This window comes from Esox lucius, chromosome 14 (genome assembly GCF_011004845.1).
Source record: "Esox lucius isolate fEsoLuc1 chromosome 14, fEsoLuc1.pri, whole genome shotgun sequence".
Classification (NCBI taxonomy): domain Eukaryota; kingdom Metazoa; phylum Chordata; class Actinopteri; order Esociformes; family Esocidae; genus Esox; species Esox lucius.
This window is the reverse complement of record NC_047582.1, coordinates 1,707,347-1,719,995: the sequence shown is the minus strand read 5'-3', so window position 1 is coordinate 1,719,995 and position 12,649 is coordinate 1,707,347. Positions and strand designations below refer to the sequence as shown.

General features: G+C 39.8%; 1 protein-coding gene across 12 annotated transcripts in view; it reads right to left on the bottom strand.

The window, feature by feature from the left end:
• The window catches only part of mapk10 (mitogen-activated protein kinase 10), a 132,993-nt gene extending 121,193 nt beyond the window's left edge, over positions 1-11,800 (bottom strand). For 4 of the 12 annotated variants that reach the window (XM_029125124.2, XM_029125131.2, XM_029125132.2 and 1 more), the window contains exon 1: positions 11,389-11,798. In XM_029125124.2, the coding sequence (XP_028980957.1) occupies positions 11,389-11,391 (3 nt within the window). In that variant the 5' untranslated portion in view covers positions 11,392-11,798. Of the gene's footprint in view, positions 1-11,168; positions 11,315-11,388 lie in introns of those variants that run through there. The other 8 variants (XM_034296921.1, XM_034296922.1, XM_029125128.2 and 5 more) reach the window with 6 other exon arrangements.
• Positions 11,801-12,649: the final 849 nt, after the last annotated feature.

Genomic DNA, 12,649 nt, shown 5'->3' with positions numbered 1-12,649 from the left:
GTCTCTCTAAGAGAAGGGAGTGATCAATAGTGTCAAAAGCAGCACTAAGATCAAGAAGCAACAGGACGGATGCGGAACCTTTGTCTGAGGCCATTAGAAGGTCATTTGTTACCTTCACGAGTGCAGTCTCAGTACTATGATGGGATCTAAAACCGGACTGGAATATTTCATAAATGTTTTTTGTCTTTAGGAAGGCATTCAGTTGTTGGGAAACAAATTTTTCTAAGATTTTTGAGAGGAACGGGAGGTTCGATATTGGCCTATAATTGTTTAATATGTCGGGATCTAGATGTGATTTTTTTAGAAGAGGCTTAATTTCCGCAATTTTTAGTGAGTTTGGTACGCATCCGGAGGAAAGGGAGCAATTTATTATGTTCAGCATTGGCTGACCTAGCACAGGAAATAACTCCTTAAGTAATTTTGTAGGAATCGGGTCTAGCTGAGAGTTTGTGGGTTTAGAACTCATTACAAATTTTGTAAATGTGTCGAGCAATACGGTATCAAAAAATTCAAGTGTCCCCATTGACACCTGGTCAGGGAGGTTCAGGAAATGTTTTGGACAACTGAGATTTTGAGGACCATAACTATTTAAGGAGTCAGTTATTTGTTTTCTAATGGTGACGATCTTTTCATCAAAGTAGTTCATGTATTCATTACAACTTCAGACCCACTTCACTTGCTAAGCTTTGCTTTTTTGTTAACTTTGCAACTGTATCAAAGAGAAATTTTGGATTGTTTTTGTTCGCCTCAATCAGGTTGGAGAAATAAGCTGATCGAGCAGAGGTGAGTGATTTTCGGTATTGTACTGTACTGTCTATCCAGGCTAGTCTAAATACTTCCAACTTGGTGGAGCGCCACTTTCGCTCCAATTTTCTGGAGGCTTGCTTAAGTGCTCTAGTATTGTCGGTGTACCAGGGAGCAAGTTTCTTGTTGCGTATTTCTTTAGTTTTTAGTGGTGCAACTATGTCTAATGTATTTTGCAGTATTGAGTTTAGATCCTCGATTTGATCGTTTACAGATTTATTTACTCTGTCATTAATGAGCGAACTAGTAAGAATATCAAGGAATTTATTTGTAGTCCGAGAATTTATAGTACGGCTTTTGAAACTCATTGTTTGGGGGGCAAGTGGATTTCTTGTTTTAACGGTAAATGTAATAAGACAGTGATCCGATAATCCAGGATTTTGGGGGTAAATTATTAGATCTACAATATCTATTTCTCGTGACAGGACTAAATCTAAGGTATGATTTTGGCAATGTGTTGGACCTGAGACATGTTGGATGAAACCCATTGAGTCAATTATGGCTTCAAAGGCTTTTTGAAGAGGATCATTGGAGTTTTCCATGTGAATATTGAAATCGCCAAAAATTAGAATACTATCTGCCATGACTACAAGGTTAGACAAGAATTCGGGAAACTCATTGAGGAACAATGTGTATGGCCCGGGGGGCCTATAAATAGTAGCTATGTAAAATGATTTATCGGCCTGGTTAACTTTCATGAGTAAAACTTCGAAAGAATGAAACTCTGTGATATGTTTGAGAGTAATTTTATGTTTACTGTCATAAATATTAGCGACACCCCCTCCTTTTCGGGACGCACGAGGGATATGATCACTAGTATAGCCAGGAGGAGAGGCCTCATTTAAGGCAGTGAATTCATTAGGCTTTAGCCACGTTTCACATTAACCAATAGCATCTAGTTTATGATCAGAGATTAATTCATTTACTGCAACTGCCTTTGGAGCAAGAGATCTAATATTTAGGAGTCCCATTTTGAGATGCGAAGTGATACAATTATTTTTATTTTTGACCGAGGTGGAGGAAGGCTTTATCTTAATAAGGTTGTTTTTGTTAGCACTACCTTGTTTAACTTTTCTCAGCCTATAACGAGTCACAGTGGCAATAGGTAAAGCTGTACTAACTACTCTGGCTATGCTATTGACAGACTCCACTATGCTAGCAGGCTGGCTAACAGCCTGCAGCCTGACCTGCACCCTATCTCATGTTAAAGCTATAGGAGTGAGACTCCTGTCAATGTTCCTAGATAAAAGAAGAGCACCACTCCAGCTAGGATGGAGTCCGTCGCTCCTCAGCAGATCAGGCCTGGCCCTATTTCTGGGAGAGTCCCAAAAAGAAGGCCAGTTATCTACAAACTCTACCTCCTGCGACGGGCAGAACTCCGTTTTCAGCCAGCGATTGAGTTGCGCAAGTCTGCTGTAGAGCTCGCCACCACCCCTAGCTGGGAGGGGGCCAGAGACAATTACTCGATGCCGACACATGTTTCTAGCTAATTTACACGCTGATGCTATGTTCTGCTTCGTAACCTCTGACTGTTTCATCCTAACATCGTTGGTGCCAACGTGGATAACAATATCTCTGTACTCTCTATACTTGCCAGTTTTAGACTTCGCTTGCACCAACCCCAGATTTGCGGCTACGTCGGTGGCTCTGCCCCCCGGTAAACAATGTACGATCGCCGGCTGATTCTTTAGTCTAATACTGCGTGTAATGGAATCGCCAATGACTAAAGTTTTCCGTTTTTCAAGGCCATCGGTAGAACATGCCTGCCGATCATTCCCCTCCGAAGACGGCTCGGGCCTTGACTCCGACTCCAGTGGGAAAAACCTGTTCAAAGTCGCAGTTGGTTTTAGCAGGTTTTTAGCAGGTTTAACTGGTCGACGGCATTTCTTCCCAGTGACCAAGAGAAAGTTATTGCCCGGCTGCAGGAGCTGTGCCGGGGGGCTAACAAAACTATCGTTTCTACCTGGTGGCACTGACGCAGATTTTTCTATTTCTACTCTAGCATAATCCTTGCCTGGCATTTGCGTCAGAAGCCGAGCCTCTAACTCTGCTATCTTTAACTTAAGACGAACATTCTCCTCCGTGTTGTTGCTACAACAATTACAGTGATAAGGCATTGTAATGATACTTAGCCTCAGGTGTTCAGGGGTGAGTAGTTATATTAATTATGTCCAAAAAGAGTCCCGGTGTAGAAAAGTTGGGTAAGAGGTCAACAGATAAATACTGCGTTGGTAAAACTGTAAAATATAATTTTTACCAATTAGTTTATATCGAGTAAATTCGAAAAAGTTTGGCAGGTAGGTAACAGCAAGCAGAGTACAGCACGTCAACAATCCCACAATGCAGTTCGATACAGATGAGATGGGTAAACTTACTTAACCTCAGATAACCTGGTGGCTTGAGAAAAGTTTAGAATACCTTTGCATTACCTACATAAAAACACACATACAGAAATAGTACAAGTGTATGTGTACCTACACACATCCAACTACTCACCCACACACATACATACACACAGGACACACGAAAACACAAACTTCATAGATTTCCCTGCAACAATGATTTAATAAAATAATGATATTATAAAAATACAGTGAAGTTTTTATTCCTTGCCAAAATGAGTTCAGATGGGCATATGCTAAAACAATAACAAAATATTTAATTTAATTAACTATGTACTTATCCTAACCTTATTCCCAAATGTAACCCTAACCTTTCCCTAACCCTTATTCTAAACCTAAACTTAATAAGCATTTATTATTATATAAATATCTGTTGAGCACCTACAGATGGTAGTCTTGACTATCCTTGAATTGGATAAATCCTACTGCTAAACGCTAATTCTAAAAATACCAACTCTGGCTGGTGAGAAATCTAAGCGCTTCTCTTCTCCAGGATGAAGACTAGGAAGGAATATCATGGCTCAGGGCAAAGACATTCAGAGTACATCCTAGTAAAAAAAGTAAATACCAGGGAGAGGTGAAAGACAGGAATGTGTGGACCCCTCGTAGGACACAACTCTGAATGTCCTGCTCCGTATTTCATCCAAATAAATTTTTTATATTTCTTTGATCTTCCTTATACATGCATTGAAATCCAACTGAAGCAGTTGTCAGATATACTGATGAAAATGTTTGTTTGGTTTCTTAAAGCTATGTGTTGAATAATAAACCAATTAAAAAAGTATCCCAACCCTTGATAATCATTGAGCAAAGGGCTGCACAATACTAAGGCATCCTTTATCTAAGTTATCCTTAATCTGTCCAGCATGTCTCTTGCCATCCCATTCTCCCCAGTAAGGTATTGTCATTGCCATGAAAGGAAACAGAGAATTCTGTAATCATCCAAAGCATTGAGTTAGAGAACGTTCATCACATCTCATCCTCCCAGTAACAAACAAATGTGTAAAGTACTACACATACTAAATACAGACTATCATTAATGTATGTAAGTCGCTTTGGATAAGTGTCTGCTAAATAACAGAAAAGCAAATGAATGTGGCACATATCAGATTTGTGTGAGAAGACATACAGTATGCATTATTTGATTGCAGTGTTGCCACAAGCAACAAGCACCGGTCATAAACAGTGTATTCATCACGCCTTAACAGCCATGCTGAATTGGTGCTGACTCACTCTCTGTCCAAAACAACACTCTATTCCCTACGTAGGGCACTCATTTTGACCAGATCCCTGGACATAAGCAGTGCGCCAAATAGAGTGCTACTTAGTCTCACTGACTCAATAACAGAACCTACAATGGGCTATTAGTGATTAAAAGGCTTGAGTGAGAGGTGTTATAGAATACAAAGGACTGTAAACTCAATGTATGCATATATATAACCTTTTTAACAGTTTCATAATCTATTATAACATATGGTGTGGGCTATTCTGTCGTTATTTCTTCATCAACTAATCAGGGATAATGTCTGGAATTCCGGGTATGGCATTCACATGTGGAAGCTGTTGATGTGAACCCACAACATGCAGTCAAAGGACCTCTCAATGCAAGTGAAACAGGCCATCCATTGGCTGCAAAAAAAATATCCCTAAGAGAGATAGCAGAAACATTAGGAGTGGCCAAATCAAGCGTTTGATACATTCTGAGAAAAAAAGAACGCACTGGTGAGCTCTGCAACAAAACAACAGTGGTGAATGGTCGTAGGATCCTTTCCATGGTAAAGAAAAGCCCCTTCACAACATCCAGCCAAGTGAAGAACACTCTCCAGGAGGTAGGCATATCATTATCCAAGTCTACCATAAAGAGAAGACTTCTCGAGTACAAATACAGAGGGTTCACCACAAGGTGCAAATCATTCATAAGACACAAGAATAGAAAAGCCATATTAGACTTTGTAAAAAAACATCTAAAAAATCCAGCCCAGTTCTGGAACAGCATTCTTTGGACATATGAAATTAAGATCAACCTGTCCCAGAATGATAGGAAGAAAAAAGTATGGAAAAGGCTTGGAATGGTTCATGATCCGAAGCATACCACATCATGTTTTAAAACACAGTAGAGCCAGTGTGATGGCATGGGCATGCATGGCTTCCAATGGCACTGGGTCACTAGTGTTTATTGGTCATGTGACCAATAAGACAGAAGCAGCCGGATTAATTCTGAAGTGTATAGGGATACACAGCTCCAGAATATTTATTTATTTCCTTCCCAAAAAAGTCAAAAAGGAAGGTTTTGTGTAAGCAACAGAAGGGTTAAAATTAAGAGACCACTGTAAATTGAACGCTTCTCTTACTCACTCAAAACTTTCCTTTTCAAGGAAAAGCTATATTGTCTGCTCAGATTCAGTAAAGTTGACAATAACCAAAAACATACTGCCAAAGTAAACAGGGGTTTTTTAAGGCAAAGAAGTGGAATATTCTGCAATGTCCGAGTCAGTCACCTGATCTCAACCCAATCAAGCATGCATTTCACTTGGATGAAAGACCCTCAAAAGAAAGACATTCAAACAAACAACTGAAGACAGCTGCAGTAAAGGCCTGGCAAAGCATCACAAAGGAGTAAACCCAGCATTTGGTGATGTCCATGCCTTCCAGACTTCAAGTAGTCAGCGCCTGCAAAGGATTCTGGACAAAGCATTAAAAACGAACATTTTATTTATGATTGTGTACATTTTTCCAAAGCCCCAGAAATAAGGGGCCAAAAAGGGGCCAATGGTTGCAATTCCTAAACGTTTCATACAATATTTTTTGTTCAACCCTTTGAATGAAAGCTGAAAGTCTGCACTTCAATTGCATCTCGTTTGTTTAATTTCAAATTGTTGCCTCCGTCCAAATATTTCCGATATATCTGATTAGATGCATTGAAATATAATGAATAGAACCGATTCCATTCAAATCAATGAGTTGTCTGTTCCATTCATTCTATTTCTGTGCCTTTGCTACAATCCGTGGCCTACCAACAACAAGATCTAACACAAAGATCCACACTATCTCTGAATGACTGATCTCTTTCCCCAAAATACTTATCCTTCTGCCCTGCCTTAATTCACCTCAGGCAAGGCTTCCCATCCTGGTCCAAAGGGGTACTGCACCTGGCAAATGAAATTATTTAAAAATAATAAAAATGTTCACATTGCTAATAGTTTATAATAATAAATTCTGGATAGGCACTTTTCCAAAAACCGGGCCTGACCAGATCCTTCCTCTGGGTTTTCTTTAGACTAATTCTCAATGGAATAGAGCAAGGTGGGTGTACTGGATTGTTTACATGTTACACCAAATGATTCAAAACAGTCGGTTTCCATGCACGCAGAAGAAGGCTGGTTCACAACAATCAGCAAGCCCTGTAACATTCCACTATTTTACATAATTCCTCACACAGATTTTCTGTTATTCTTCTGCTTCGGGTGGGAGAAAACCTGGCAGCTTACGTGAATCCATCAGTGACCTCTATCCCAGTCTCTATCTTCATCCACTATAGTGCTGCAGATGTCTAGTGATTCCTCATTTCTGCCTGTCCTTTGTCCCTATCACTTCACTATTTTCTCTCCCCCCCCCCACCCCCCCGTTTCACTGCGACTGCTTCGTTCAGCAGCTCTTCTTACTGCATTCACCCTCCATCCTGTATCATGCAGCCTCTCTTCCTCCTTTTGGACTCTGGGGAAGGTTTGGAAGGTTCCAGGCCTGGCCTGGAAAAACATTACCAACACTGCATGCATAATGTGTGTTCTGACCAAGAAGGCCTATCGTTACTTCCATCATCCACCACCAAGTAAGGCGAAAAGGTACTCAAAAATACTACAATACATAGTTTTTTAACTGAGACAAATGTACTCATTTTTCTGGGGATATTCTATAATTTAGGGGTATTTTAATGTTTTTTTTTTTTGTTTCCTGAAAGATCAGTGGGCCGGATTCAAATTCAGGCTGTAGAAGTGCATGTTTACAGGAGGCAGCGACATAGACCACAGGCCCACCCTAGGCCACAATTCATTTGTATCTATTATTTACTGTCAAGTTTATGTTTGCAAATGAGTTTTTTTCTCTGCTATCTGCATTTCATGGGTTAGAAAACAACAGTCACATACAAATCTGCCGCCAGAGGACACATTCAAACACAGGAAAGTAGAAACATCTGAGACCTATCATATTGATGCTACTGTTCCAAACTGTACATACTGGCAGTCCCTACTCAAAATTATCCTCCATCATTTTGAAAAGGTATCATATAATTCCAAAATTGGTAAAAAGTGGTAAACATTGCAAAAACACAACTCTTCCCTTTGTTCTATCCCTCCCTCTTTCCCATTCTCAGTGTGAACGATGGTGGTATGGAATGAAAATGGAAATGTGCTGATGCTGCATTTTCCTGCGGGCCAGAACAGGAACATGAATAGAGACTCAGTCATCTATTTAGCACATTCTTAATCAGCCTGAAACAAAATCAAGTGGGATGCCAGGCCACTAGCAACATGCTTTGAACATCGAGCCCAGTAAGCATGAACAACTGAGACTGCAGTTCCCTGCATAGAGTTGTACACATCCATTGAACATACACTTGCAGTTACCTCTATCAATACTATCTTTTGACGCCTAAACATTCTGGTTTATTGCTACAGTGGATATAAAAAGTCTACATACCCCTTTTAAAATGCCAGGTTTTTGTGATGTAAAAGAATGAGACAAAGATAAATCATGTCAAAACTTTTTCCACTTCTAATGTGACCTGGCATTGTGTAGACTTTTCATATCCACTGAATGTTTATAATTTAGAACCGCGGAGTAATTTTGCATGACAATATTGCTTGATATGAACAGTGAACATCTTTCTGTTTTTTTAATATACATTATCTCACTGTCTCCAAAGGGGACAATAAAGCATATTAAATACCACTGAGCATTGTGGTAAACACGCAAAGAGGACAGAAATCATCCCTAAAGAGACCATTCTTCCACAGACAAAATGTTGTATAATATTGCAAAAAAATATTTTGGTTGGTGGTGCACATCTGGAAACACGTCTCTGGCTTTCAATCTGGATTCATGCTGTCTGGTAAATCCACTGATGGTCCCTCCCTGCCTGTTTGACCCCTTATTGAGCTTCTAGTACATATGTGATGCTGCTGCAATTGTAGCAAGTGAAAGTGCAGTGTGTGCCAGTCGGTGCACATTGACTAAACCTCCCTGTCATCAGAGTGTGGGTTACGCATGCTACAGCATTCAGAACAAGGAGCTTCTGAATGTAGTAGCTAAAGCTACAAGCTACTAGATTCACTGTAAGGGCTCAGATGGGATGGCATCCTGCCTGACAGCTGTAAACGAAAGTCAGACAGACCTATTTTATAAAGTAAGAAAAATATTTTTCTTATATATTTAGTTTAGAGTTTTTAACATGATGCTCTACTACATAATACCTAAGAACAGATCAGGGGTATTTAACTCACAACCCACAGGGTCTAGATGCTGTTGCTTTTCTATTTTACCTCGTCATTTGATTCTACAAACCTGGTGTCCCAGATCTAAATCTGTTCCTAGTTAAAAGGGAACCATGAATGAGTAAAACTTGCTTCAAGGTCCAAATTTGAGTTTGAGGGGAATAGATGACTCTTAAAGTTACTCTTAAAACAATGGTCAGAACAGACAGAATGCCAGGAAACATAGCAGCTGAGGTAAATCTCACTTTCCTAGTGTATGTTTGAAATAGGCTCAATCTATGCATCATTGTTAAGGTGACAGTGATCCGTTTTACCGCTGCTGATGCAGTCTAACTCATAGGACCCCAGTGAAGGATGCCAGAGCGCCATATTCAGTTGTAGCATAGTCACTTCCAGCCTCTGGCTTCATTACACCCCTACTCTTGAAATGCATAACTATCTGAACAATGAACACAATATATCACAATAATAAAGGCCAAATGGTATCAACAATCAAGATTTCTGCACAGTTGACAGACATCAAAAGCAACACCTATAAACTGTAGGTGCAGAACTATGAACAATGTATCATGAAGAAATGTTTGGTAAGGTTCCAGGCCGGAAATTCTCATTATGGTGAGGTATCTAATAGTAGATAATTAAGTGTTTATCCTGTTAATTCCTGATAACACGGCTGATTGCTGAGTAAGACTGTTGGGCTAGTAAAAGAAAGATAACTGGTTTGAATCCCAGAGCCAACAAGGTGAAAAATCAACCGTTAAACCCTTGAGTAAGGGACTTAACTATAATTGCTCCTGTAAATATAAATGTATCCAAATTTCTTAGAGCTAATCGATGACAACATTTTGACAAATAAATTATTTTGCTTCTAAACCAAGCCTTTTCAAACATCCTCACAAACATGGATGAACGGCCAATTTGCAATTTCTCTATGGGCCATATACATACCTACGTGCGATTTTTGAATTTACAAGAAGAATGCATTCTATAAAACACCTGTTCATCATTCTAGTCACTCAGTGAACCTTCTGCAACATTGTGAGCATATCAGTCAGGCCTACTACAGTTCAATGATCTATTCTTTGATAGAAACTGATGTTTGTTGCATAATAATGGATTAGTTAATTCATAGGATCCTGTACATCAAGGGCCACAAATGAAAATAAAACAAGATACAGCAAAATGTCTGCCTAGCATTCCAATGAATTTACCAAGTGATTACTTGGAAATGTAATTGAGACTACTCTATGGAGATGGTGGAGCCTAAGGCTCAAAATCAATTTTGTTGAATTATAGATGCTTTATCCAAGCCCACGTTACATGACTTACAAGACAGCAGGACAAACTGATGAGTATTTTGTGTAGCTGATAAACAATCAAACAACATGAACAGTAACAAACCAACCAATCATTGACTTTTCCTATTCAATCGATTTCTCTCGCCAATTAAACTTTGTAAACAATTACTAAAAGCATTCTGACAATAAAGAAGTTGAATTTTAACTAGCTAGGTTGCATTCCAAATGTCACTCTACACCAGAGACCTTTTGGCGCTAATCAAAAGTAGTTCACTACTTTGGATATATGGTGCCATGCAGGATGTAGCCATTTAGTAATTACCTGATTCCAGAAAGGTAGCAGCAAGAGAATCAGCATTCAAGCAAATGCAATATTTAATTGTTTAGTATCCAATAAAAAGCCCACAAGGTCACATACTTTCAAACTCTCTCTTCTCAGCTGTGTATGCACGCAATGTGCTGTTCCCTGTCAGACCTGTTGGCCTGCGCTTCCTTTCTGATTGCACATCCTTTGCATCTTGACCAACAACTATACAAAAATATGAAACAGTATTGTATGCAATTGTATGCCAGTGGAATATATTATAATGTTGCCATTTAACCATTGACGTCTATCAGCATAAGTGACATACAGGATTTAACCGGTTTAAGGAAATTACTTTAATATTTTCTGCTGAGACCATGTTCTCTTGCACCAACATAACAATGTAAAAGCTGTGCTGTATCTTTAACACATTACAACTGGTAAAGAGTGTCTCGTAATTTCCAAAGCATAAAAGCAAGAATCTCCCATGCATTTATGTATAGGCAGAAGGTCCAGTACCTCCAATGGTCATCATATAGACACAATACTACAAATAATATTTACATGGGATGCTTAGGTCAAACCCCCTAAAACAATATGACTAGTGCATTAAACACTCGAAATAAACAACAACACGTTTGCTTTACAGTCGTACTGATATTTCAAATTTTTTGTTATTGTTCTCAATGGCTGAGGCCGAGGCTACATAAGAACACATTAGTTTGGTAATAAAAGTGATAAATGAAATGCCACTGCATGCATAGGCTGGACCATGCGTCGCCGTTAGAAAAAAACATCCTAGTGGAGAACAACAAAATTGTGTCCTGCAAAATTGCGACCAAATCGACGACTTCAATTTCATCCTCACCTATTTAGGCTATTAACAAACACCGTACTATAAGAGCTTCAAATCAAACCGGGGTTGTTATTGTCAGTGTAGCGTTAAAAAGCGTAAAGCATCGCTATTTGTCGACTTCCTTAACCTTCGTAGCAGATCAATATTCATCACCCCACCCTTCAGCAGGTTCCCGTTGCATCAACATCAGGGTTCCACCGCACCGCTACAGCACCACAAGGCGCAGACCTACCATTCCGTGCCAGCTGACGTCTTAGTCCGGTGATTGTTGTGTTCAAAACATTACGACGAGAGACACTGAACGACCTTGCACGCGCAAATTAGTAAACGTTAAGATGGAGATTAATAGAAAAAAGCAACAACGGAGGGAAAAATAGAGGAATACGCTAGAAATCAAGAATGCAATGCTGAATCACTCGCTGTTCACCGTCTTGCAACCATTGTGCTGCAAGATGCTGGCTGTACCATTGTGGACCTACCAGAGAAAAGGAGGAGGGAAAAAACGGGCTAGGGAAATAAGTTGCTATGGCAACCGAAAGGAGCACATGTGACGTCAAAGCCCAAAGCACATCAGAGTCTGGAACGGTGGGGTCGTCGAGGCTTCTCTCTCTGATCATACACGGTCTTCCCACTAAGCCCACGACCGGTGAAAATACAGAGGCGGGCGTCGAGCGCAAGATTCAACCCTCTGGTCATCAGCAGGCCTACTTACGCAATGCACGGAGGGAGGGGGGGGGGGGGGGGGTAAGGTATGAGGACAATATAATAGACTAAAGCCTGTTATCTGGCATGACACAAGCGGAGTTCCTGGATACAGGCGTAAACGGCGGTATATTGGCCATATATCGCACAGCCCGAGGTTCCTTATTCGTGTATTAAAATAATTACCAAAGGAATTGTTAATAAAAAATAAGAAATTGTGGCCTACATGTGGTAAATGCTTTCTTATAAACCGGGTGGTTAGAATCCTGAATGCTAATTCGGTGATAGCCGTGGTATAAAACTGGAATGACAGTCACTTTTTACTGCTCTAATTGTATGGATAACTGGTTTAAAAGAGCAATAAGGCATCTTGGTGAAGGGTGATATGTTGCCAATATGCCACGGTTAAGCACTGTGTATTCAGGCACTCCGAAATGTGTCTTGCCTAACTACAGATCTTAGTGATGTTATACAGCTGTATAGCCCCATCATGTCCTTTTGCTTACATATAGCATGGATGTTAGCTAATCAGCATTCAGGTTTAGAAACAACAGGTTATTAATGATGTATAAATAATTCGATAGGCATCCCTCATTTTATACACCCGCAGATATTTCCTGTTTTATTTTTAAATTAGTGTAACCCCAAGCTGGACTTAATGAAAACAACTGTCTTGGCTGCCAGCTGTAGAGGAATTGTTGTTTTTAATTATCCTAAAATTGTTAATGAAATACACTCACCTAAAGGATTATTAGGAACACCATACTAATACTGTGTTTGACCCCCTTTCG